The 27,481-nt window shown below is 37.9% G+C and overlaps 1 protein-coding gene across 3 annotated transcripts in view; it reads left to right on the forward strand.

The window, feature by feature from the left end:
• Positions 1-27,481, forward strand: part of LOC136885223 (gastrula zinc finger protein XlCGF7.1) — a 135,212-nt gene that overhangs the window by 104,490 nt on the left and 3,241 nt on the right. For 2 of the 3 annotated variants that reach the window (XM_067157664.2, XM_067157667.2), the window contains one exon: positions 3,254-3,809. The exons of the other annotated variant lie outside the window; for it this stretch is intronic. In XM_067157664.2, the coding sequence (XP_067013765.2) occupies positions 3,254-3,737 (484 nt within the window). In that variant the 3' untranslated portion in view covers positions 3,738-3,809. Of the gene's footprint in view, positions 1-3,253; positions 3,810-27,481 lie in introns of those variants that run through there. 3 annotated transcript variants of the gene reach the window in all.

The following is a 27,481-nucleotide window of genomic DNA, read 5'->3' on the forward strand; positions in this document are numbered from 1 at the left end:
CTCAGTCTGGTGGTATTTGAAGGTGCTCAAATACGACAGTCTCTTGTTGGTAGATTTACTGGCACGTAAGAGAACTCCTGCGGGACTAAATTCCGGCACCTCGGCATCTCCGAAGACCGTAAAAGTAGTTAGTGGGACGTAAAGCAAATAACATTATTATTATTATTATTGGTAGCTTGTCTCATGTTTTTCCTTTCAGGCTTTGACTAGAACTCTTGTTCCTTTCTTTATCTAATATCATGTTCATTCTTCTATAGTGAGAACTTAATCTTCAATCATTTAAAATTTATTCATGTGGAAGACAGTGCAGAAACATGTGGAGAAGGACTTGTTTTATATATTACTACACCAAAACCTGAACATTGAACTGTGTTCCATTGTTCTCTTTTGTTTTAATTTGATAAATATTGATGCAGGAATCAACACCCCCCCCCTCCCACCCCACTTGCCCTCTCCCTGTTCCCTGCTTGTTTTTAGATAATTCTTTTTTTGTGTGCATCTCCACTGGTGGGAAATTCTTTAATTAACATGCTTGTATTTCATTTCATTGTAATTCTCTGTGACCTTTTTCTGTACCTAACACTCACCCCTCTGGGTTTCAAGCACTTTCCTGATATTCTGCTGTTAAATACTGGATCTGCTCTTTAAATGACAGAGCATGGCATGCTCATGGGGTTTTGATGTGCATGTTTGAAAATATTATCTCAGATGATCTCCTGACATTGACTTTACTTCCTAAATTCCACCGTACAAAAAAATGTTTGTTAGTGGGAATGACTGTTGTCATTTCCTGAGTGTGCTTTTAAGTCACAATAATCTCATTGCCTAAACACAAATATTAAGGGAAGCCCTGTCTTAAAGCACATGAAATCAAGAGTAAGGAATAAAGTCCTTCTGTGCAATAGTATATGCCATGAGAATGCTGATGACAAAGAAGCCTTCAGTGACAGGGAGAAAAGAATGGCTGATTGTGCGTTCAGAGGTGAAATCTCACGACCTCTGTCGGTCCACCTGTCTAGACCACATTTTCGACAGGAGATAGCATACATGGCTGGAGTATTGTGTAGACAGGTCGGCGTACGGCAATGCTACACAGCTCGTCCTGCATGCCAGTATATACTGTAAGTTGGTGTGACTTCGTTATCCAGCGCTGCACTCTGGCATGTTGAATACAGACGTAGGTCTGTGGTGTGCAGTTAAATAAGGGCACCGCAACATATGGGACGTAAACACAATAAAATTATTATATATTCTAAAATTTGACTGACATATTCAGTTCGTGGAATAGAGTACTTCTCTGATATCATCTGATCACTTAACCATTTGTAGCCTCCACAAACTTCAGGAGCCATTCTCTTTCGTGACAAGGACTGGCCCATTGGGACTTCGAAGGATGAAAATACAGCATGGGCTAACGTGAATTGAAAATCTTGTTTGGCATTCTTTGGTCTACCAGGATCCAGTATTAGTGGTTTACAGAAAACAGGTGGTCCACCAGTTACGGTGATGTTCTGCTTAATATCATCGTGAACTTTGGTAGGCACAATCAAAGGTTTTGTTAAGTCAGGAAAATTGATCAAGAGCTTAGAAAACTAACATGTGTCATATACAATTTACAGTTTCAGAGACTAGGGCAGCATCGGTGGCAACATTGAAGTTAGTTCTTCCATGTAGTAGTCCTTTGGTCTTTAAATCAAGAAGTAGATTAAAATGACAAAGAAGTTCTGCTCCTAGTATGCCTTGGGTTACAGGTATGAGAAGTGGCCATTCAAATTTTCTTTTTAGTCCTAAATAAGTATTGAGTACTTTGGCACCATATATTGGCATCTCTTTACCATTTGCTGCATTCAGTTTGAGGTCTGTTGGTTCTTTTGTATTTCCATGGACTGCCGTCAAAACTGAGATGTCAGCACCATCATCCATGAGGAAATTCATTCCTCAGTGTTTGTCTTAATGAAAAACCTCAGTTTAAGTTCTAATTGTAATGTGTTGGCAGTACAGGAGCGGCTGGTGTTGTTACTGCCAATGTGAGTTTTCCTCATCATTCCACTTACATGGCTGAACACATTTCTCTGGTCTACAATGCTTGCCAAAGCATAAATGGAAATAATACTTTCCACGAGGCTGTTACCTACTCCTGCTTCTACTGCATGTGCAAAAATAGGTGCAGAAAGATGTGCTTGCTCGTGACATTCTTCTTTCTCATTTAATTTCCATCTCTAGTGCTTCCATTTTTAGACAAATGTAAATCCATGCCAGACTCTGAGTGTGATGTTGATGTTGAAAAGGAAATTATACAAAATAAATTGACAATTGTTTTCAATGAATTCTTCTTCTTCTTCTACTACCATTTTTCCCACACCTGTGGAGTCATGGGTGCGAACTGTGTTGCACATGTGGTTCTGGCCTTGTTTTATGGCTGGATGCCCTTCCTGATGCCAACCTTATGTGAAAGGATGTGATCACTATTGCATGTTTCTGTGGTGGTATCAGTGTTGGAAGAAACTCAAACACTCAGACCCGAGCTAGACAAATTAAACAAACATGATTAAAATCCCCGACCTGGCCAGGAATCAAACCTGAAACCCTCTGAACCAAAAGTCTCAATGGTGACAATTCATCTAATGAGTGGGACTCCATCTTTTAAATACATCTAGTAAATAACATGACATAAGTCTTGGGAACAGTTTCAGCCACTTAGTGGCCATCTTCAACCAAAATAAAAATTACACATATCATGTGATAACTAAAACATTTTTATATACAACATAAATACACTGTTGCCGGAATAATTATAACATTATAACATGTATAAGGACAAAAACCATTAATATGTTTTGCATCCCGATTATGTTTCGCTTTCATAACTTTAAAAGCATAGGAATTACGTTGTTTTTATCTGAAAGCCTTACAGCCTGGCATTTTTAGACTGCACCTTTAAATTTCTGCCTGGCACTAAAAAGGTTAAATAAAACAGCACCTATCGCAAAGAATTTTGGCATTACTTCAAACATATTATTGTCTTACGTAAGAAGCAAGGGCATGATTTTGAACAGCTGGGCTGTGCATAATATGGGTCCGGAAACAAATGATACATCCGGATTAACCCCACTTGTGTGAAGATGTACTGATGGTTATTTCAATTCTTGTCTGATATCTTAAGTGTCAAATTAAAATTCTTCTGCCAAGTTCACTGATGGTAAATTCATTAAAGACTTCATGTGTTGAGTCTAAATTATACTTTGATTTACAGGAACCCTTTAATGCTTATGCCCTCTGGACTACAGCCGGCTAATTTCAACCACTACAAAAGTGGTCTTGAGTGCAATGTATGTAGGAGGTTCTTCAGAGCTAAACGCACTTTAGAAGAGCACCTTCTTATACATTCAGGACAGAAACCGCACAGCTGTGTGAAGTGCGGAAAATCGTTCAGATATGTTGCAAGTTGGAGAACTCATCAGCTAATACATTCTGGAGAGAAAAATCACGCTTGTTCAGTATGTGGTAGTCGCTTTATAGCTCGATCTACCTTAAAATCGCATCTCCTTACTCACTCAAAGGAGAAGCTGTTTAAATGTTCATATTGTGGGAAGGCTTTCGCTCGTGAAAAGTACGTAGATTCACACATGATTGTGCATACTATGAAACCTGGTCGTAGACCGAATGCCTGTAATACTTGTGGAAAGGTTTTCTATCAAAGTAAAGCTCGTAAGACACACTTCTGCATTTACAAGTAATTTTATTGAACACTATGGAAGTTCAGGACTGTTTTTTGTTGTGATTTGCATTAGCCATATTTCGCCTGCTTATCCCGAATTGCTGCAGAGTCTCTTAGTTGCGATTGCAAGAAAAGTAAATGATGTGTTTATATAGATGTTGATTCCAATGGAGAACCTGAAATATTTGTTCTGGATGAGTAAATCTATAATACCAATATAAATGGTCTGTTATTGGACATTATAAATTTTCCATCTGACTCATTCCTAGTTACCAGCGTTTCACCCCTGTGTGCTAAGTTGGGCTCATCAGTTGGTACATAGCACACCCACCAAGACGCATGGCTAGTACATACCGTGGAGGCTACTACTACTACTACTACTAACAGTGCTTTCATTCCCCACCCTGAATGGGGTGGGGCGGGCCCCCTAGAGAGTGACGTTCTCACTCGGGCAGGGAGAATGGAAAAGAATTAGAAGGTGGGATAGAATAAGAAGGTAGGTATAACGATGTGAAAAGTCATAGGGAAGTAACAGTAGGTCGTCTAAGCTTGGGAGATGGGAATGATAGGAGTTGAGCGTTAAGAGTGAAGTTTAATTGAATGTAGCTGGGTGGAGATGGAATGGGAGGAGTTGGAGTATTGTTGTGATATTGTTGAGGGAAGTGATGAGATGTCGGATGATATCTAGCGTTGGAGGTGGTTGGGGGAAGAAACTAGGTGTAAAAAGTCGTGGGCAGACGGGTGTACTAGGTGGAAAAGGAGGGGCTGGCCGGGGGTGGCGATATAGTGGGTTCAAATGTTGGCGAATAGTTCGAGGTGGGGAGAGAGGGGGCTCAACTTTATGACGATGGCGATAGATGTAGGCTCAATTGGTAATAAGTCGTTGGACGTCTTCGGCAGTTGGAAGGTGGATGCGGACCATATACGTCGGGCCGGAGGAGTTCTTGATCCGAAAGACGCGACGGACTGAGACTCCTGCAGCTTGAAGTTCCTGGAGAATCGTTCGGGCGGAGAGAGCAGGCAGGATCCACCCCATGGATCACACAACTGTACATGGTGTGACAGGTCGATGAGGACTGCGTGGATGGTGTTGCGGCGGAGGCTGTGGCGTCGGCGGCGTGCGTAGATGATGGCGATGAAGGCAGTGCTGCAGCTGTAGACGAAGATGTCTCAGTGGGCTGGTACAGGGTTTGAGGTCCTTCAGGGGTACGGCAGAGAGGGATGGAAGAAGTCATGAGAGGAGAAGGATGGCATGTTACAACAGTTGTGACCAGAACAGAATTATGGAGATGGATGGATGGCGTGTTGGTCGTTGTGATGGTAGTGATGGTGTTGGTGGTGGTGCTGGGAGTAGTGTAGGAACGAGAGGAAGGTGACTGGGGTGGTGCCCACTGTGGTGGTGCTTCTTCGGCAAAGTACAAAGGACTAGACGTCACTCGATGGATCTGGCGGTCTAAGTAGATTCTGTTTGCGATGAAATGTGGAATGGCGTCCGCTGGATGGTGATGTAGCAGGACCCGACGTGTAGGAACGAAGTCTTGGAGTATCCTTGAGATGCTTCGGGCTGGGACGTGTGCCGGTTGAAGTTTGAGAAGTAAGTCATGGTCAGAAAGGGCGGGATCAATGTCATGGAGCACGCAGCTTGATATGGTGGTGGGTGAGGGGGCTGACTACCAACTAGGTGTCGGCCCATTATGCTGATTGTATCGCCGGGAAGCAAAGTTATAGATGGTGAGCCACCCTGCCGAGCAAAAATGATTTGAAGATGCGACAGAGTTTGGTGCGATCCAACACTGGGAGAGATTGTGAGTGCATGATGTGGTGGTCCCGGGGAGGCCACTGTGTAGACTACTTGGAGCCACCGGCAATGCCAATGCACTATGAGAGTCTTTGTCTAATTACCAAAAATTGATGTCTGCTTGGCCATCAGATTATATAGATTTTGATTCCCATAGCACATGGGGGTGAAACGCTGACAACCAGGAATGAGTTAGCTGGATAATTTATGATGTGATTAGTTTAACTGTATGCGCCAAATAGCTCAATCATATTTATTGTGTAAGCTAGGAACCACTTGTACATTAAATGCTAAAGATAACAAAAGTGTAATGAATGCTGTAACTTATTTGAAGAATTTGTTTCTTCGAGAACCGATCAGTTTATGTCTTGTGAGGACAAAGAAATCTTTTGCTCAATGTGTGGTATTCATCCCAATTTTACAACCTACTCTCATTGTCAACTGTTTGAGGTAACATTTAACTGTGAATGTTGCTGGAAGGCTTTTACCATTAGAAATTATTTGACCTGTCATGAGGATGGTCATACTAAAGAAATGCTGCATACATGTGTTATTTCGTGAAGACTTTGATCCAATGTGTAGCTCTACTGGTAAATATTGTACTTTTCAGAACCAAACAAAATTTCACTAATTCTGGCATGATATTTACCACTCAGATGAACCTTTTGGAGCATAACATACGTTTGGCAGACAGGGAATATTTTTTGTACTACTTTCTCAAAATCCTTCACTATCATGTCTAAAGTTTCACATGGCATTTCATTCGGCTGGTTGGACTGGGGGGTGGGGATTTCTTTAGGCGTTCAGAGGAAATAAAGTTTAGATATCCATAAACCATTCATATTTGCTCATTTAATAACATAATTGTGATATTGTGGTGGATTCCAGGAGGAGAAATTCAAAGTCAACTTGATCTATTGTTTACTGTGGGGGAAAACAGATGCGAAGGACAGGTCTATAAATAATTGCCCTTAATAGCAGGGCAAGCATTAAGTGCTTGGGAAGTGAACTGATGAAGCCAGGCCATGAAGATCAGTTATAGACAAGATAGACAGGGAAGTGCATTAACCATATGTTGAAGAACTTGATCTGAAGGAAAGAATTGTCAAGAGTTGGATGCTGACAGACAGCCAGATGGGAGCTGACTGCCAGTGAACTGAAATTTTTGCATGTATAGTAGGAAAGATGACAAATAAATAGGGTATCAAGTTAGAAAGGAAATTGTAGTAGAAAAGCTTTCAGACGTAATGGGGAGGAAAACTGAGATTTTGGGGGCAGGTTGAGAAGGTGGGGAGGCTAAGCTTGAAGATAGAACAAAAGACAGACTTTAAAAATTTTGGTTGGACAGAGGAAGATTGAAGGGTTCCAGTAATAGTCCAAAGTGGCTGGAGCTGGAATAGGAAAATTGATGATAATAATAATAACAACTGCAAAGTTATATTAGCACTTTTATAACTTAAGTATGTGCATAGAATTGAATGAAATATTTGGGAACTTTAGGTTTAGGGGTATTATTTAATTTAGTTTTATTGAAAATGATTGTCCCAACAATATCTTACTTAGACCAATAATAATTAGTTTTATTTATATTACCTCCAAGCAACCATACACCCAAAAAATTTCATCCTCTCCTCCACTGTCACCATTTCCTTCATTATATTTTCACAATCTCCAATGTTATCTGGAACTATGGTGCGAGGCATTCTCAGTTTCCCAAGTAATATTAAACTTTTTATGCCATCAATATTTTGTAGAGGTGCCATGTTCACAGATGGTTATCAAGATCTAAAGGTTCTACAACTCTTGAAAATAGAGAACACAGTAAACATGTCCTACAAGTGGCTGGTATATTCTGCTAAGTCACTCACTATCGCAGATGTGTTGTCATTCTGTCAAGAGTGCTCCGTTATGTGTACACTGTCAGTCTTAAATATGCCACCGGGACAAAACACGTTAAAGGACAAACTACTCCGCAGTCAAACCCATGAAGGGGTTGCTCATATCTATAATGGTGGATCAAATGTAAACAGGAATTATGTTTTAAAATTTGTTGTATCAACCAAAAAGCACATAGAGATCACTTTCCTACATAGTGTCCTTCTTTTGATACACATTTTCTCCATTGGCTTGGTAGGTTTTTGATGCTGCCCTGATAGAAGAGGGATGTGTGGAGCCAGTTGCACACAAACTCTTCTACACTTGCAACATAACCAAACTGGTGTCCTCCTAGGTCTTGTTTGACTGATCCAAACAAATGATAGTCACAGGATTATAAATCTGGACTGTATGGAGCGTGTTCCAGAGGTATTCAGTGAAATTCCTTCAGTTTGTTTGCGCTTAACCAGCAGTATACGGTCTTGCCTTGTTACGGGGAAGAATCATGTTTTGGATCGATTGCCGGTGTTGCTTGTTGCGACACACAGCTTCATCCTTTGTTTGTGAAGGAAATCAACCAGCAGAATGCCCATGGAGTCCCAGAAAATGGTTGCAAACATGTATCCAGCAGATGTGCATTTTGGCCTTGACCCAACCAGCTTCGTCTCTTCGCCGCCACTCCATGCTAGCTTGCTTTGATTCAGGGGTGTAGTGATGTACTCAAGTTTCAGCATGTGTTACAATACAACACAAGAAATCCTCTCCCTCCTCATAATGATGCAGGGTTCTCTGAGAAACTTCCTGGTGTAATGTTTTTGTTCCTGGTTGAGACAATTAACCCAACTGGCAGACAATTTTCTGAAATGGAATTCATCTTAGATGGTGATAAGTTATTCGTATGGCTAAAACAATTTGCATAATTTTTATTTGCTGATCTTCACCAATAATGCCACAAAGGGCAACAATGTTGTCTACAGTGACGCTTGTCTGCAGACTACTCTCATGAGGTTCATTTCCCACAGCTTCTCTTCCTGCCATAAAATTTGTTTACCCCACTTATATACTCACGTCTCTGAAAGTGTTTCTTCCCAAAACTGTGCATGGAGCCGTCTCAAAATTTTGGAAGGTTTAGTGCCCTCTTTTGCGAGAAATTTGATAATGATGCATCATGCAACAGACATGTACACCTCTCGCTCACTCATGCCATACTGAAGCAGCACAGCTCTCCACCATCCTTCTTGCACATAAATCCCTTCTCCAGACATCCCCACCAACATCCTGGCAAAGCCCTGCTTCAGAGTAATTACTAACAGCTGTGGTACATTCAAATTCGTGCTTATTTTAAATCTGTTTTCGTACCAATCTGTGGACAAAGAAAGTGATTGATTTTTGATTGAAGCTCAGATCAATACTTACACGAGTGGCTGAAGCAATCATTGTATCATTTTTCTTATCGACCAAATCAAGAAAGAACTATAAAGTGTCCAGGCAGGTGAAACCTCAAGACTTTCAACACCTCACGAGGAAAGACTCGGGTAATCTTCAAGGCCATTTTGGACTATTTTTAATGAGCAAGTCATTCACCGTTTGGTAAATGATATCTACATTGTTGAGGAAAGTGTATCCACTTTAAAAGAAATTCCATACAAAATCACAGACACATAAATTTTGAAGGAAATCTACACATGCCATAAAATGTGTTGCATTCTTGGATTAGGGTTGAAGAAGACAATCAAATTAACTGAAAAGTGCTGCAGGAGCAAAAGCAGTATCAGGACCAAATGAATTGCTTACTTGAGTAAAATCCAAAAGCACAGGAATTTGTGTTGTCCAGTTATCTTGTCCTACTTTGAATTTCTCACATCACCATACGGATTGAATGATTTTTCACTACAGTGCCAGCTTACACCCATTTTGAAATGTATCTGAATGATCACCTCCCATGCTGGTGGGGAGGATGCCTATGTCCATGTAAGATCTAAATCGGGCAAGAAAACAGAAAATTATCAAAATGACATGGAATTCAAAAATTATGGAAAGTAACTCTGTGAGAAATTAGAACCTAATTTACTACCCTATCCTCTCATTGTACCATATTCAATTTTTTCTGTCTTGTCTCCAGGAGTTAATTACAGAATAAAATGTTTCCTTCTTCAAGTCTCATCATAGAGATTCTTGCTTTAGATGATGCAGCACAAAATAGCTCAGTAGTGGAACAGTTGAACCAAGTTTTCAGATATATTAATCAAAGAAATTTGTCTTCTTTCTGGTCTTCTTTGCCTTGTTTCTTCCCTTGAATGACAAGCTGTAGTAGATGATTATTTCTCTCTGTGCATCACATGACAGAGGTACTGCAGCTTTCTGATTTTGACAGTATTTAACATTTTGATAGTGTTGTAAGTAATGAACTTAATTGAAATGTGTATTGAACAGGTGGACTTTAACAGTTAAATTCTCTTGATAGTGCGAAAAGCATATGCCATGCAATAATGATGGCTGCATCCGAGTTCTCATTGATCGGTAAACAACCTCTGGGGAGTAAGAAATTATTTTTTAAAATTTAATATCCTTATTTATTACAAATTACAGAGACCTGAAAACACAATTTGGATCAAGAAAACACTGTCATTTCAAAACTCTTTTAATGTATGATACTGTTCAAAGCAAGGATGTATGCAGTGAACAACCTCACAAGTAGAACACTTGTAGCTCATTTCTTTCCTCTCTGTCCTGATTGGATTGTGCGTATGCACATGTAGCATTGCTTGAAAAGTTTATGCTGCTTTGATTAACTTTGCTGTAATGGCCTCATCAAAATGGCGACCTTCAAGGCAGAATGGTTCTTGTGGCCCACATCCAATCGGGCATGTAACATTTCTTCCTTTGTTTTTAGCAATAAATTGTTTCTCAAGCAGTTGCCAAAAACATATTCACAGTTATATTTACAAAGACCAAAAATATTTACAGCTACAAAGAGCACAAACAACTATCCACATCAGTGGTAATCGTAACACCAGGCTGTAACCTATAGACTAACAGCGAGCCAAATTCTTACACTGTAGTGACTATTCAGAGATCACCACCATACAGAACTAGGATTTGTACAGCGACACTATTCGAACAACTGAAGAAGTTCCAAAAAACGCAGCAGGATGTCATATTACGTCAGGAAGCACTTAAGTTCTCAGTACTAGACTAAAGCAACAAATGTCTTGCTCCATTATGTGAGACCAAATGGCAAATGCGTGCTCACACTGTTGATTGTCCTTTGCTGCACTCGTCAACAGGTTAATACTGACTTTCTCTTTCCCATTTACCTCATTCATTACCTTATCATTTGTGACCTTATCTGTCCAAGTCAGCGACAGTATCCTACTGTATGTCCATAGCGCAAATGCCTCTAAACTGTCCATTTCTCTTTTCTTTATCATCCAGGTCTCAACTCCATAGAGCAAGCTGGAGAAAACATAACATCTCAGAAATCTAAGTTTTAAATGTAAACTGAGGTCTCTGCTACAGAACACTATCCTCATTTTATTGACTGCATTTCAGACTTGGCCGATCCTGGACTTTATTTCCTCAGTACAGTCAATGTTGTAGTACACATCTGTTCCTAAATAGTTGTATTTTGTCACTTGCTATACTTTCTCTCCATGGATTCTCAAGCCCTCTTGGTACTGTATTCAGGACATTGCCATAAAAAAATTTATCAGTGTAGTACAAATATTCATTAGTTTGACCTTAATTAAAATTTTATTGTGTAACTGATAATTGTCAGTACAGATGAGAATGAATTTTATAATGACTCCCTAATACTTGCCATGCTTCCTGTTACCGTGGTTTGGTGGATTAGCAGAGGTGAAAGAAGGTGCGGGGGTGAACAGGTCTCAAAATACGGAATTAAAGTTAAGATAAAATTTAACAAGGTTATATTTTCTTTTCAAGATTAAGAAATAACAAATAGAACAGGTACTCAGTAGCCGAAACACAATTCGAAAATGTACAATTACAGTGATTACAGGATTTGGGCTCCGAGAGCCAGACACACAATTCTTGAGCTATAAGCCCAACCTTACGATATACAGAATTCAACAAAGGGACAGAAGACCCCAATCATGCCTAGGAGCACTTGCTCCTCTTTACACGGTAAAGCCTCCTCGAGGCATACAACAACTCAATTTTCAAGAAAGAGCAACTCAGCCCTCAATTTTTAAGCCTATCAAAGGCCACACCAAACTCCACATTCAAGTTGTCCTCCAAGGACAAGAAAACAGGGGTAAAAATACCCAACCTACTGAGGCCTATTAAGTAGAGAAACAGGTAAATTAGATGGCCTCTAAAATACCAACTTGAGAGGAGGCGTTCTTGCACTCCTAATACACTTTATATAAAACCTACTTGGCACTAGGCCGTTACTGCAAGGGATAATCCCATACTAAAGAGGTGACTTTTAGAAGGAAACAATTTACAATACATTAAGGAAGAAACGGTTGTGAAAATAAGTTCACCTCAATGCAATATGAGTGGGAGCTCGAGAGGGTTAAGCACTCTCTATCCCAATATGTAGTTTAAAAGATAGAATAGATACTAAGTGTCTTTACATTTTAGGGGAAAAGTTACATGGTGGAAAGGCTTCGGACCTGCCCCGAGAGTTAAACTGCTGAGCTGACAAGAAAAGAAGTTATTAAATGGCCATTACCTGGTGGCTGAACTGCTGCCCGAAGAAAGAGGCGCTTCCCACCCCCTGCTACGTACTTTACGCACTGATAGATGTTACTGAAGTGGCCCGCAGACCCGAAATTCAGCAGTTTATATACCCTCGTGGAAAGTTCGAGGCGTTTCAGGAATGAGAACACCCTCCCACAAAAATTTTATTGGTTAACGACGAAAACCCCTACACTAGATGAGGAAGAAACACCTTATTGGTGGAAAATTAATTACAGAAAATTATGATTGGCCAGTTTCAAAACTGGCAGAAAGAAAGGGTTAATATTGCCAACTTAAACAATAACTGAAAGAAATTTAACAAAGAACAAACTTATGAATTCAAAATTTCTCCAAAAACATAGTTCTTTCACTTTGCACTAGGGTGCACAATTGTAGTTCTTCAGTAGTGCCATCTGGAAGAGAATGTCCACACTTCTTACTACAGGCAAAACAAAAATACATCGGAAACGACCCAGTTCAGAAACTTCAAAATTTCCAAGTAATGACATCTTCTGAGAAACTTGAAAATTAACACAGTAGGTAAAGTTCAGACTTCCTCCAGTAGAGGAGTTTCAACTGGCGCAAAGTTTGAATTAGCGGCGTGGGGGTGTACCACCCGGTACACTTCCAACAACAAGCATCATCATCATCATCATAAAATTCTATGTCTATGTCACAGTAACTTTATCCTTCCTAAACTGTCGAGGCGGTATTTCTTATGTTGAAGGGCATCTTTCATTGCAAGTGATGGCATAAGCATCATGACAGTAAAAAATGATTGCTACAAGTTCTTTCATGTTATTGATAAATATGGTTCAATAATAGATGATATTTACAAGTTCAGTCCTTTCATCAAACTTTTTGAAGTTGTGGAAATTATTACAAGAGCAGAATTACTCATAATTCCTGTGAAGAAATAATAAACAGAAAATTTAGTGACTTACCTCACATTGAAGTTTTCTTACTGCTCAAAGATCCAAAAAAGAATTATGTCCTATGACAAAAGCTGTGGAGGGGAAATATGTCGGAAACAGAATATGGATGCACAAATCTGCCTACAGATGAACCTGTTAGTAGATTGGACTAACACGATGTGCGGGATTACAAGGAGAGTCCTTCTTACCATGCGGGAAACCTGTGATTTACATTTTCTAGCACTCATCCCATGACATGCTGCACATCCTTGTAAACTAGCGTCTCACGCCCAACTTGCCATCCGCACGGAATGTGTTAAGTTAGGTCAATAAATTTGGCTTTTTAAACATTTAAGCTTTTGGTACAATTTCACAACTTAAATTTCACCTCTTAAATAGAATCAATTACCCTTTTTTTGGAACAGACCTTCAGCTGATAGGTTGTGTTGAGTAGAGGTAATACATGCTGAAGAGATGCCAACTGTCTATCAGCAGAAAGGGAACTTGCACAATTCAGATATAATGTCTGATATCCTGCTGACTCAATTATGGTTGTCCCGCATTCTGCTGCTTCACAGGAATGTTGTGGTGTAGTTTGGGTTCAGCTCCCACTTGTGTTGAATTGCAACATTCTGAGCGCCATAGCACCTTGCCTAATTCAACCACATATCATATTGTAAATTATATATCATCGTTGCCGGGACAAAACCTCCTATGTGATAATATGTAATAATACCTTACCGGCCAAAGTTCTATGATAAAATATTTCACATATGAGGTTTTGTTCCGGCAGCGACGATATTCATAAGGTTCTTACTGCTTAGTAATATGTTTTAAGATTTCGTCAAATATTGTGTATGTTTAACTACGGCTGATGATGACCTCGAGTAGGGTTGAAACTAGTCCCATGCATTGAACTGTAGGTAATACTGGAATGCTGACTGTATGATAGTGAAGTGCAGCTTCTGGTGCAACTAACTGTACGGCAAGAAGGCATGACTGACGTATACGTACATGCAATGAGACACAAGGATCTTAAAGAATTTTAAACATTTAGGCGGAATGTCTCTTGCAAATTGCACGTGGTTAATAGCAATTTGAAACTGAAAATAACTAGTAGTATTGGATAAAATGAAAATATATTCTATGCCTGATTAACCTCAAACATTTTTCTTTAAGAGACCAAATACAGTAAATGCGAATGCATGTATATATATATATATATATACATACACAATTTAACATTGGAATATACACTTAACAAACAAAATATATACACTTTACAAAATAATCAGTCACCACTGACCTGCATTTAGGCCACTTCCCTATCAGTTGTTTCCCTAGTCTTTTCTGAAATGATTTCAAAGAAGTTGAAAATGTATCGAACATCTCCCTTGGTAGATTATTCCAATCCCTAACTCCTCTTCCTATAAATGAATATTTGCACCAATTTGTCCTCTTGAATTCCAACTTTACCTTCATATTGTGATCCTTCCTAATTTTAAAAACACAACTCAACGTTATTCATCTACTAACATCATTCCACACCATCTCTCCAGTGACAGCTCAGAATATACCCCTTGGTCGAACTGCTCTTCTCCTTACACCTAAGTCTTCCCAGCCCAAAGTTTGCAACATTTTCATAATACTCACCCTTTGTTTGAAATCTCCCAGAACAAATCGTGCTTTTATTTGGAATTTTTCCAGTTCTCAAATCAAGTAATCTTGCTGAGGGTCCCATATACTGGAACCATACTCTAATTGTGGTCTTACCAGTCACTTATGTGCCCTCTCCTATACATCCTTACTACAGCCCTTAAATACCCTCACATTCAACATTATTCAGTGCAGTTTGAAATTTTAATCCAACTAAAGACTTCAAAATGTTAGAAATGAATATGTATACCTGTTTACGATGGATGGAGGTGTATGTGTGAGCTGGGGTGGGGGTGGGGGTGGTTCTCATAAGGGTACAGATAGACCCTGATGTACGCATTAAAAATTCATGCTACAGTAATACATTAAATGGATATACTGGCAACAAAATAATCATTAAACTTTTTACAACCTCTATACAATATCATGCATCCTGTTAGCGTATCACTATAACACAGGTGGTGAGCGAAAAAGGTGGCACCATTCAGCCCATGTTTAGCCTACACATGGCTAAAAATTATGTTTGTTTAGCTTTCCTCTAACACTACAAGAGTAGCCATGAGCTTTATACAAGGTTTGCTTTTTGCCATAACTCACTAGCCTAATGAACAGATACATTTCTGCAATTTTCCTGAGAATTTGTAATTCATGCAGCTCTTCTCTTCACAAAGGTATTCACTATCCATTGGATGTGAGAAATGGAAAGGCAAGTGACCTCCAGTACTTAACTTCAGTACCACTGACTGGACAATAATTTTGTCTAGATTGCTGGCATTCATCTGCTCACCTAACACAACTCTCAACCTAAATTCCTTCTCTGTGCACTGAATTATTCTTAAAACATCTGGAGATGGTTCAATTAGCTTACCTCTCAAAACATGCTGCACAAAACTGTAACTAGTTTTATGGGGAACTGTGTAAGAGTGAGCAGGGAAACTCTCAGATTGTCTTATTACCATTGCTCTACGAGAGCAAGCGAGGGACTTCAAAAGCTCATCACAATGTACCCTCCAATGTAACATAAAATATTGTCCTGGAATTCAGACAATTGCATACAAAGCAAATCTGAATATTCTTCTTTTATTCCTGTGTCATTACTCTCATTACATACATTTGAAACTGTTCTTTTCTGCAAACAAAATTATAAAAAGAGAACCCAATTGAACTAATATTCAAACAATTCCCAGCAGCAATTACACTGTTTCTGAACAACCACCTTCTTAATGCCCTTTTGAACTGCAGAGTATTGGGATTATTATTCCACCCCCATGAGCTTGAATGCAAGAAAAGAACAACTCAATATGGTCCTGTGAAAACTTTTGTCAGTACATATTTAAATGGATTCTGTGCTCTTGTGAGCAATATTCTAGCAACTAAACTTATAGAAGTGGCAGCTATAATAAACCCCACACAGAACATTTTACGAGCATGGCACAGAAGTGGTACACTCTCAATCTGTAAGGACCTCAAGTAATCACAGGTTTCTGTGAAGCATTTTACCCAGTACTGTTCCCCTCTGAATGAACAATGGCTGTTTGTAACCCTTCTGAAATGGGTTCCTTGAAGTAAGCAAATCAGAAAGTCTGTCAATCATGTATATAAATTCTTCAGTTGCTTCTCTGTCTCAAAGAAAGGATGGCCCTGTTTCCTTAAAAATGAAATTGCATCAGCAACACCAGAACTTAATGTCTGCACAGCAAGTTGTACATTCATTTTTTTATTTCCCCATCTAATGTGTGCACCACTAAGATTATTGGCAAAATTTAATCCCTCATTTTCCTGAATTTCATTTAATTTTGCAATGTACTCCCATTTTATATCACCCTTGGAAGAGGATATATCTTCTTATCAGAGAGGGTATTCCTGGCCAACTTTACCATATGGCATGGGTCAAAAATAACAAAAACAATACCCATTTTAACATACTCAAAGCTATAACTATTCACTGTCAAATCTATTATGCAACCAAGCTGTTTAATTGTTTGTACATTAGTAGAAGTTCCATCAGAGGTTAGGCCCCACACTTTAACACCTACTTCATGTAACTTCGTAAGACACACATTTATCATCTGATACTGTATTTCTGCTGACGTTTTGTTAATCAGTAAGTAACCCACAGGACACTTGAAGTTGTGTGTAAGTGTCACTAGCATTAATACAAGAGCTTCCGATGCCAGTTCATCTTCAGAACCTAAAATTTCACCACAGTCCACATAGCCGGAATATTTGCCCTCAGGCCGGTCCCATACAGTTTGAGTGCGTAGTGACATTGCATCTATCACAAGGTTACAGTCTTTTAACCAAGGTTTCTCATCAATATTCTCTTTCAGATACAAAAATACCTCCTCTAAATAGCCTGGCTCACAGTTCAATTTGGATGTCCATGCCCTTGTTGTTGATGGGTGGGGCAAATGAAACAAATCATGGAACTTTGAACCTAAAAGCCTTCGATGAATAGAAATACAGTGTTGAGGCAAACTGCTTCATGAGACTTGCATAATGCCACCTGTGTTTAGCATTACCTTCATTTGTGAAAGCATTCATAAGAACTTCAAGGGAAAAGCCTTGAAACCTTGATTCAAGCACAGAAATGACACTATTTGATGAATTTGCAGATTTCAGTTCTTTGGGGAGCAGTTTCATATTGCTGATCATCTTGTTCCTTCGTCTAAGTTTTTCTTGCAGCAACTTTTTTTTTTTTTTCAGAGCTACCTTCTTTGGTGAATCTGGAGGTTTAGGTAACTTAGGAAGAGAATCACATGCAACATGATTTTCTTCAGCACAGGGGTTGGATGCTGAGTTGGTGCGCTGCTTTTCATCCCGTAAAGTAAAATATGTTTGCATCAAACACAATTTTTTCTACTTTTATTAGTCATTCTGCTTCAATAGTATAGGCCTAACTCTCCATCTGTCTGAAAATTTAATGATCGAAGAATGTGTACAATTTAACATGATCATTTCAGCACCTTGCGGAATGGAACTTTAAACATCAAACGTGTACCTTTGACCATGTGTTGGGTTTTAAGGGGATAATTACAGTCTAGGATACTGTCAAATGATATGTCCCCTCAGATTAAGGTAACACAGAAAAAAAAAAACTTTTTCTAACTAGATGCTGAAATTCTATTTAAAGTGCAGTGGAATGTTCACTGTAGGCCTACTGCATATTTGAGATGTGAAACTACTACAGCCTAAAAATATAATAGCAAATTATACGTACCTCAACTGGTACTTGCCGCTGAATAACTCTACATCTTTTCTTGGGTGGGTGAAGCAGATGATTTCGGAAATTGAAAATTTCAGGTACTGCATCATCTTTAAGAAGTGGTTTGTTTCTATCTGTACCAAACTTGTAGCAGGTCTCAGAAAAGTGGTCACTACAGATAAAACTGTATTTTGTTGGGGTCCAGTCTTTTCTTCTCACAGCTATAACCCACTTCTTTAATATTTCCAGATGTTTCCATGGAAATCTGCAATTGAAGTTATGAATCCTGTAACTAGATCATTCCAACTATAACCTATAAAACATAACGTACGGCATTTAACATGCCAAAATATCATGTAAGATATCTCCATAAACATAGAATACTTAATGACAAGAGCCAAACCAGAAGAAAATAGTAATTATCGTTGAAAAATACCATATTTATAGCTTTGTACTGAGGTAGTGCTTAGACTGCTTACCTGTGAAAATGAAGCTTTTATGAGTTCACATCTATTTTCTTCTGCTGCCTGTTAGTGCAACCATATGCTACACAAGAAATAGGCATATTGATTGCATCACAAATTCGATGTATGTTCAGATATTACAAAAAAAGATCAATCAAACACATCAGCTGACTTCCAGACTCTGTATCTTGTCAACATTGCCGTTCATGAGGGGGCGTGACTAGCCAAGGAACAGGAAGCAATTTTCTGTGAGCGCTACCATGACAGCAGTCAGCATTCCAGTGTTACCTATAGTTCTTTGGTCCCATGTAATTTAAATAACATTCTAAAATACAGCTATGTATTGAATAGGTGGAAAGCTCTCCTGTTTATAATTTATATTGATATGAATTATCAGAGTATCAAATTTGGTCCATCTATCAAAATTCAGGTCATCTTGTTTCCATATCCTTATATCAACCTTAATTTTTCTGCTAGTAACGGAGTATTTTTAACACACTGACGTCAAAGGCCAAAAGCTACAAGGGCGGTATACTGTGCAGAATGAAGCCCTCATGGCGTATGTTCTCTGATTCTTATCCTTGTTATTATGAAACAAACGTACTGTGTGCATTGGTGGGTACTCCAGTATAAGGTTTAGTTCATATTAAAATATAGATGGCACTAAACTACAGTTTTACATATAAAGTTATCTCAAATTATGTCAGAGCTATGTCGCCTCAACAGCAGTTTGCACGTAATGGAGTTTGCGTGCAAACATAGACTGAATGGCAGTGTTTTATGGCAATTCAGGACCAGATATTGATGACAGTGTTACTGACTTTATGTACTATTTATTAACCCCTTAACTGGACACTAAATTCTCTACATGCATAACCTGCCTTGGGTATTTTTTTTCCCACTTTGTGATATTTAAATATTTCCTTCATAAATGTGTACACAATTAGTTTAATGTAATATGATAATCATTATTTTACTTCAATAATAGGTTACTAATATTATTTACATTGTTTTGAATCCAGATGATTATAGGTATTGTAGATTGTTATCTGTATGATATAGGCAGAAACAAGGTGTTAAACACTAAGCTTTTTCACATTCAGGACCAGTACAATGTTTCTTTCCTCTTCCCTTTCGACCAACACACAACACATCTTCAGAGAGATATTTTTCCTTAATTCTCTGCTGGGAATATCTTCCGGAAAGCAGCGGCTGAGGAGACAAAATGGCCCTGGTGGTTTAGAAGGTCGACCCATTGTTGGCTGCACCATCCTTCCAGACAATTAGAGTTTATTGTTTTCATGTCCATATTGATAAAGTTCACTACTATCCCCATTTTACAATCGCTTCCAGACGATGACAATATCTCGCCAAGTGTCAATTGGAAATAGAGTCTATGAAGTTTCCCACCTTGTTTCGTGTAGAGGACATAGGCATTTAGGCAAACCATATCAATCACATATGGGAACATCTTTTGGTAATACTTCTCGAGATGTTCCCCTCTCATATTCTTATTATAGCCAAGAGCTAACACTGGTTTCTCAATAACTACCTTTCTCGAGTTTACCTTCTCCATGGAATCATCATGGAAAATGCATACAAGAGAGACATCACGCTTATCTTTCCACTTCATGATCATTTGTTTATTTTGATAGCCTGAAATTCTATTGCCATTCTGTAATTTTGCCTCCTTCATAAAGTCCTGAAATTCCTTTCTGTTAGTCCTCATGGTCCCTATAACATCAATTCTCCTTTCACAAAGCTTATCTGCCAATTTTGGGCTAGTATACCAGTTATCAAAGTACAAACTACTTCACTTGAGTAGTAACTCATCACAGAGTTCAAGAACTATTCTTATAGCTGTACTCTTTCCTGGATGGTTCTGACCATATATATATAATGTCCTTACTTGTATACACAGTAAATTTCCAAACACATCCAGAAATACACTTACCCAATTTATAAGGTGGTGGTGGTGGTGGTGATTATTGTTTTAAGAGGAAGTACAACTAGGCAACCATCCTCTATATAACACTAATCAGAGAGAAAATATGGAAGGGGTCCGACACTTCGAAAAATGAAGATATCGGCCAAAGAAAGACAAGGGCCACGAAGGGCGTGAAAATGAAAGACACCCTAGCCCTCGCAAACCTAATAGCATCGGGGTCGGAAAAGAACAAGAGTTGACCAAGGGAGGTCGGATAGGGTAGATTAAAGTGAGGAGCCTGGCACAAGTAACTGGAAGCAATGCCAGGACTCAGCTGAGGGCCCCGTGGTCGCCAACCCACGCTCCATAGTTTAGAGCCCCTGGGGCCACAATTTATAAAGTTTCATGCCAAATCTGCTGTGTTTTTAGGGTATGAACTGTACCCAGCTTAGTCAAACTCTCCAGAGGAGAAAGGTTTCATCAACACAAAAATTTTGTTCAGGAGTATAGATGGAGGGAAAATTTGTTTAGGAGATGGTCGAGAATTGGCTGTATTATGTGCAATTTCCTATTGTGGATCTCAGGATCAAACTTGTAATTATCTGCAAAGTGAAGGAATTTCAAAAGCAGGTGGAACCTTCTTTTTGGAGAAACAGATCGTAGCTATACTTTCACATTTTGTGAAGTAGAGACCATTTCCTGGTTTGTGAACAAATTCCTATAGAAGAAATCCATAGAGAGTTTTCATTTCAGCAGCATTTGTGTGCATCCAGCTTCTCGCTCAGGATTGTAGTTTGAGGTTAGGGTTAAGAATTAAAAATTGGCTAGCCTACAAGTTAGTCTGTTCAGCTAATAATTGGAATATATGAATGCGCTGAAGTATTAGTGACATTTTTTATGTTAATAAAGTCTATATATATCATATTTGCTTATATAAAGGCAAACCTTGGTTTTGGGGCTCCATTCATAACAAACTGAACTGGCTGAGTTACATTCTGAAAGTCGTCCTCGGTACTTGGTTCATCTGAAACCACATCACTTTCACTTTCAGGATCAATTTCACTGCCCTTTTCTTCAGAATGTATCCACTCAGCATCAGATAAAGAAGACACATCATCATCGCTATCTGCTTCAACTGTTGACATACTCACTAAATCAAGCCGATATACTTTACGTTTAGAAGCCATGCTTCACGACATAAATGCCTCCGCGAGAGCATCGGGCAGTGCACCAAAACAAATATATTTTAGGAAGCTGTGATAGCTCTACAAAACAATCCACAGCATGATCTCATGGAAAACATATCAACTAATATGATAGATTTCATAGCAACATCATATGCCTTCACCCTCAAAATAAATGTGATAAATTTTTACAATCGACTAATGCCATCTTACCCACTGCAGAAGCCTAGCATGAATATGTCTAAAGATGTTATAACCATAGGGGTTAAGTAGAAGTACTTCTTGTATAAATGGAATAAAAACCAAATAAACTCTTTATCAGCTGTATTTTATTAATAATTAAGAGTATACAGTAGAATTCCAATTAGTCCGGCGTCCAATAGTCCGGAACGCCCGATGGTCCGGCACCATTCCAGGATTCTTAATATTATTATCTCTTAATAACGATCTCTCCTGAACCATTTGATGCATTTGTCGAAACCATTGGAAGTGTATTTTTTACTATTTCAAAGTAAATAGTGCAAATGTATCTGATACAATCTAGTTGTTATGCATTGACTTACTTAAATATCTCTATCTCTGGAAATATTCAGTCTAGAAGGCTGTGTGCTACACTGAGTACTGGAAAGCCAACCATATGATAAAAAACTAGATTTAAAAAATTGAATGTATGGGCCACGTTCAAAAACGGATGGTAACATGCCTTCAAAAATTGAAGCGGACAGAAGGAAAAGAGAAGTTGTAGATGGAAAGTCTCTAAATGGTAAAGGAAGACTTACAGATAAAAATATCGATGAACTTCGGCATTATTACTGAATGACAATAAGAAACAACACGATTGAGAAGAGGAGTGTGTTATTAAACTAATGATTCTGCTGATCAACATTTTACTGCAAAATGCGGTGTTAGAGCTGTTTTCACTGTACGTCTTAACCTACATCGTAGTAAGAGGTACCGCCCGATAGTCCGGCATTTTCAGTAATCCGGCACTGGTCCGGTCCCGATCATGCCGGACTATCGGACTTCTACTGTATGTCGAACTTTAAAAACTGCTTGTTTCAATCCACTACTCCCACGAGGTAAGGGACCTATCAATTGAATTACAGTTTTTACAGATAGAATGTGTGAACTCAAATATAGTGAAATAAAAAAATTACTCAAGTTCAAAACTTGTACTTAACTTAAAAATCCAAAATTAGTGAAAAAAGGCTAGTCTGAAGGATTAAATGTATGAAAATGAGCAAGACCTCAATGTGTTAAAATACATATGCACTTCTCGGTCACACATCACTTTAAAACTCACTAATACTGATGAAATACCTACAGTAGGTTTTGAAAACACTATCATCTTTCACAATGTTGAATGGGCTCCAACTTTGTCATGAAAGACTGAAAATTATCTTCTTCACACCACAGTTTAAACGCTTTGTCATCTCCATGTGGCAATTGCTGACCACGCTCTTTAGGGCAGTTTCTTCCTCGAGGTAAATTGATGTTACTGATTATCGAACGTGGTTGGATAGATCTCACATGTCAGTTTTAGATATTTTCTAGTGATGTAAATTTGTGCACTATTCTCAACAGGAAAACATCTTTGCAGACAAGAAACTACAATAAAAATATTTGATACACACAAAAATATTGTTATTTAAAGTAGAATTCTCACAATTAATGTAACAAATCCGTTTCTCTTGAAGACTTTTTTCCCTTGGGTTAAGACTGAAATAACCAAAAGTAGTACCGTAATTTGACTTACACAGAGATACAAACACGACTGATCCATGATAACCTAATATATGTACACTACGTTCTAAAACAACACCAATAATACAACCACTCAAACACAATGATAAACAAACACTTAACCTGGGTGGTACCACTTGCAAACACTAAATAATTAATCTACTGCTTTTTTAAGTTTCCATGTACAAGCACCTAGCAATTCAAACACTCCTATTTTAGTATTAAAAAATTATGAAGTAACATCACAAGCAGACTTGAAATACTATATTCACAATTATTACCGGTACCTTAAACCTGTTTCCACAATCACACTGACCTCAGACATGGCCATGAAAATTGCTCCTCCTAATCAACACAAAATATACTTACACGAATTATCTTTTATTCAGGATTAGTATGGGCCCTTTTCATTAGGCCATCTTCAGCTTATAAATAAACTTAAAACACAAATTAGCACACATTAAAGAACATATTTAACAATCATATTTGATACAAATTAAGCATAAATTTCAATATGTAGTTCATTTGAACTTCATAAATACTTGTATGAATCTATAAGTCCTTATCAGTTTAGAGTCAACAGTGAACTTTAACAGTCAAATTAACATTTCGACAGGGATCAACATGAACTATAAACTGAACAAAAGTGTGTTACATTGTAATGTAAATACAGTTTTACAAACAAGTCATATAGACTATGATTTAATTGTAACATATACATTGGTGCATTAATGTATAACACTACCACTCAGAAAAAGTACAGAAATAAGAAACATTTAAAAAAAAATTCTTTGAGTTTGCTAGCAGTAAATAGTTCACAAGCTCTTCCCTGGACACTTGCAGCAAACAACAGAATGGAAAATATTTGGCACAAAAGATGGCTACAAGCAACACAGCTAGTCCAATTTTGTTTCAGAACTTGCAACTTGAAACTCAAGATCATTATCCAACCATCTCTTGCATTGCTACCATGGAAATCATTATTTAGTAGAATTCACAATGTCTGGAAAATCAGAATCAGTGATAGAGAGCTGGAGGCCATAGAAATATGTGAACTTCAATACTTGTATGAAGAGTTGAAGTTTATCGCCCCAAATTCATAAAATATTTAAGAAAAGTAAACTACATTATATTATTTCATCAATGGGTTGAACGAAGATGGACAACACTAGTGAACATGTTTCAGGCAAGAATTAGCTTCTGGCTAAGGGTGAGATGAGCTTTTCAACAATCAGGGAAGAAGTGTGCAAGGGAAACAAGACAATTGAAACGTGTGCTATCTGTAGAAAACTGGTCTGTGGTTAGGTTCACTTTAAAGGTGACCAAGCAAAGTCTGTGTGTACAGTGCAACAAATAAGTTAAAAAGCAGAAAGTGACATTCATGGAGATATGTATCTAATGTAAGCTAAAGTGTGTAAGAAGAACATTCTGCCTTACTAGTGTACTTATTTATTGATTTATTTATTTATTTATTTATTTATTTATTTATTTATTTATTTATTTATTTATTTATTTATTTATTTATTTGTTTGTTTATTCATATTAGTGTTTACAAGTCATTCATGATAAAAATTAAGTTATGGTCTATGATGTTTTTATACTCAATTCAAACCTTTTCCTGGCACCAATATCCTCAAGAAATGAATACATGCCAATATCGGTTAAAATGACCGCTTCGGTAAAAGCAGGTAGAAAGAATGTTTGGTAATCCTAGTGTTAATTGGATGTACATCCAGGCACAACAAACGTTCGTTCCATTTTGTAAAAAAAAAGGAGCATACACTACACAACATGTTATAATAATAATCATAATAAAATAATAAACTTTACAGTACATTAGACAATTCATAATAGTTCAGTGAGTTCACCTAACCTATCACATAACCTAGCAATACTTCCTAATACCAGGCTGCTGAAATTACAACGCTATAGTATTTAACCCATAATATTGCTGAAAATACATCTTTTACTGATGCATTTTCATACAGTTATCACTTGGAAACACAAGCGAACATCTCCAATAACATTTAAATAACAAAAACAACGTGCTACTTAACCACCACGAAAACAAGACTCGTACCTCCGTACTAATGCACTAAACGGCTGACGTCATCACTATGGAACTGTCACGCGTAGCAGGCCGGAAATTCGAGTTGGCTGTGGCTGTAGGTGTCATCTGTGTGTTTTGAAATGTCAGACAAGTGATTTGAATAAGGTGTACAAGAAGGAAGGGACGTTATGCTTGAATAAGAATTATATGACCTGTTCAGATCATTTCCAGGCCAACGACATTAGATATCCCCGACTATACAGCCAACGGTATGTTATATTTTTACTCTAATTGTATGGTACTATACATAAATATTCCTCAAAACATAACTATCAACAACATGTTCATGCTTTTTCTTTCTTCTATTCCTCTTCTCAGATTGAAGGGGGCAGTCCTACCAAGACAAAAAAACAGGACAGTGAAACATTAGCACCAGTCAAAAATATTCGTGTAGGATCACCACATATTCTGATTGATGCAATACTCCCTAAACAGAAAAGTATCCAAAAATAAAACTTCTTAAAGGAAAATTGCATAAAGCTCAAAAAATTATCTCCAAAAGAAATGCTTTACTCAACTACAAAATAGTAAGGTTAAATCAAAATCTGATTTAGTTGAGTATATAGGAAATTTTAGAACAATATCATAGATGTTTTTTAAATGCCAACAGACAAACAGTTGTCGTAAGAACAAAGGTAGACAGTATACTGAAAACGAAAAAACTGCTGCTCTAGCAATTTATTATTGTTCTGCAAGTGCATATAAGATACTGAAAAAGTTACATTGTTTTCCTACAGTTAGGTCAATTCAGAGGTGGCTTCAGAATTTGGGTGCGTGTCCTGGCATCAACAGGAATGTATTATCGTTGTTAAGTGTTTCAGAACCTGTAGTTTCTGTGGTGCCTGATGAAGTGTCCCTTCAAGACATTATCACATACGATGCAGCGCAGATGAATATGATGGTTTTGTCAATTTGGAAGAGCATGCATGTCATACAAACAATCTTCTTGAACATGCTAATCAGGCAATGGTAGTTTTAGTAAGAGGACTAAAGTTAAATTTTAAACAAATTATAGGATATTTCCTAAGTAAGGATAGTACACCTGTAGACTGTTTAAAGGATGTAGTTGTAGATGTCTCAAAAAGAATAAGAGCGACAGGGTTTATTCCCAAGGTGGTTGTTTTTGGCCAGGGGAGTAATAATCTTAAAATGAGATCCTTGTTAGGCCTCATTGAAGAAAAGCCATTTATTGAGGACCATGGTAATAAAGTCTATTACTTTCACAATGCACCACACTTAGTCAAATCTGTATGAAATAATTTCAAAAAGTATATCTTTGAGTGTGCTGAAGGCAAGTGTTCGTGGAGTCATATTATTGAGTTCTTTAATAAGTATAAAAGTATGAAATCCTGATTAGCCCCTAAACCAAACAAGAAGTGTATTGTAGAAGTGAAGCTTCCACAGTGTATAGGCAGTAGTTAGATTGCTGCCTGGGAGATTGATTATCGTGGATCGAGTAGGGGTATTTCAGTTGCCTTGACAAAGAATACTGCATTGTATTCAAAACGTCTGCAAACTGTACGGAATGTACAGAAATGGAATGTACAGAAAACAACAACACGGTTCTGGAAAAAGAACTAAGTAAGAAGTGTATTGACCTACCTCCATTTAGTCCAATGAGAGTGTGTCTTGCAGCCCTTGTATTAACTGATTCTGTCAATTATGGGTTTATGACCAATGTCACTTTTAATTATATTGTATGTCAGAGGATGCATTGCCTACTGCCAACTTTATTGAGAAAATGGACATTCTGTTTGATACTTTCAACTCATCCCTGAAATACAGTGCAAAGGAATTCCGATGTGAATTAAATGATGAAAGGAAGCACCTAACATATCTAAATGAAATGACAGAACATTTAAAGACCATTACTGTTGCTAACAACGAGCCAAATAATCCGTATCATATAGCCGCTTTGAAGTTGTGGACGGAATTAAAGAATGAGTATGAGTTCCTATCTTCTGACAAGACGGCTTACTCAAGACTGTATAGAAAATGTATTTTCTGTAATTTGAGGTAAAGGTGGGAATAATGTAACCCTTGATTCAAGCAAGATTGGATCTGCTCTAAAGTTAGCTATGACAAATGAGTTATTGCAGCCTTCAGAAGACTGATTTTTTATTAGATGCTAGTACATTGCTTCTAATTAAATCAGATTTAGAAAATGTACAGTCTCCCTT

Source organism: Anabrus simplex, chromosome 14 (genome assembly GCF_040414725.1).
Source record: "Anabrus simplex isolate iqAnaSimp1 chromosome 14, ASM4041472v1, whole genome shotgun sequence".
NCBI lineage: Eukaryota > Metazoa > Arthropoda > Insecta > Orthoptera > Tettigoniidae > Anabrus > Anabrus simplex.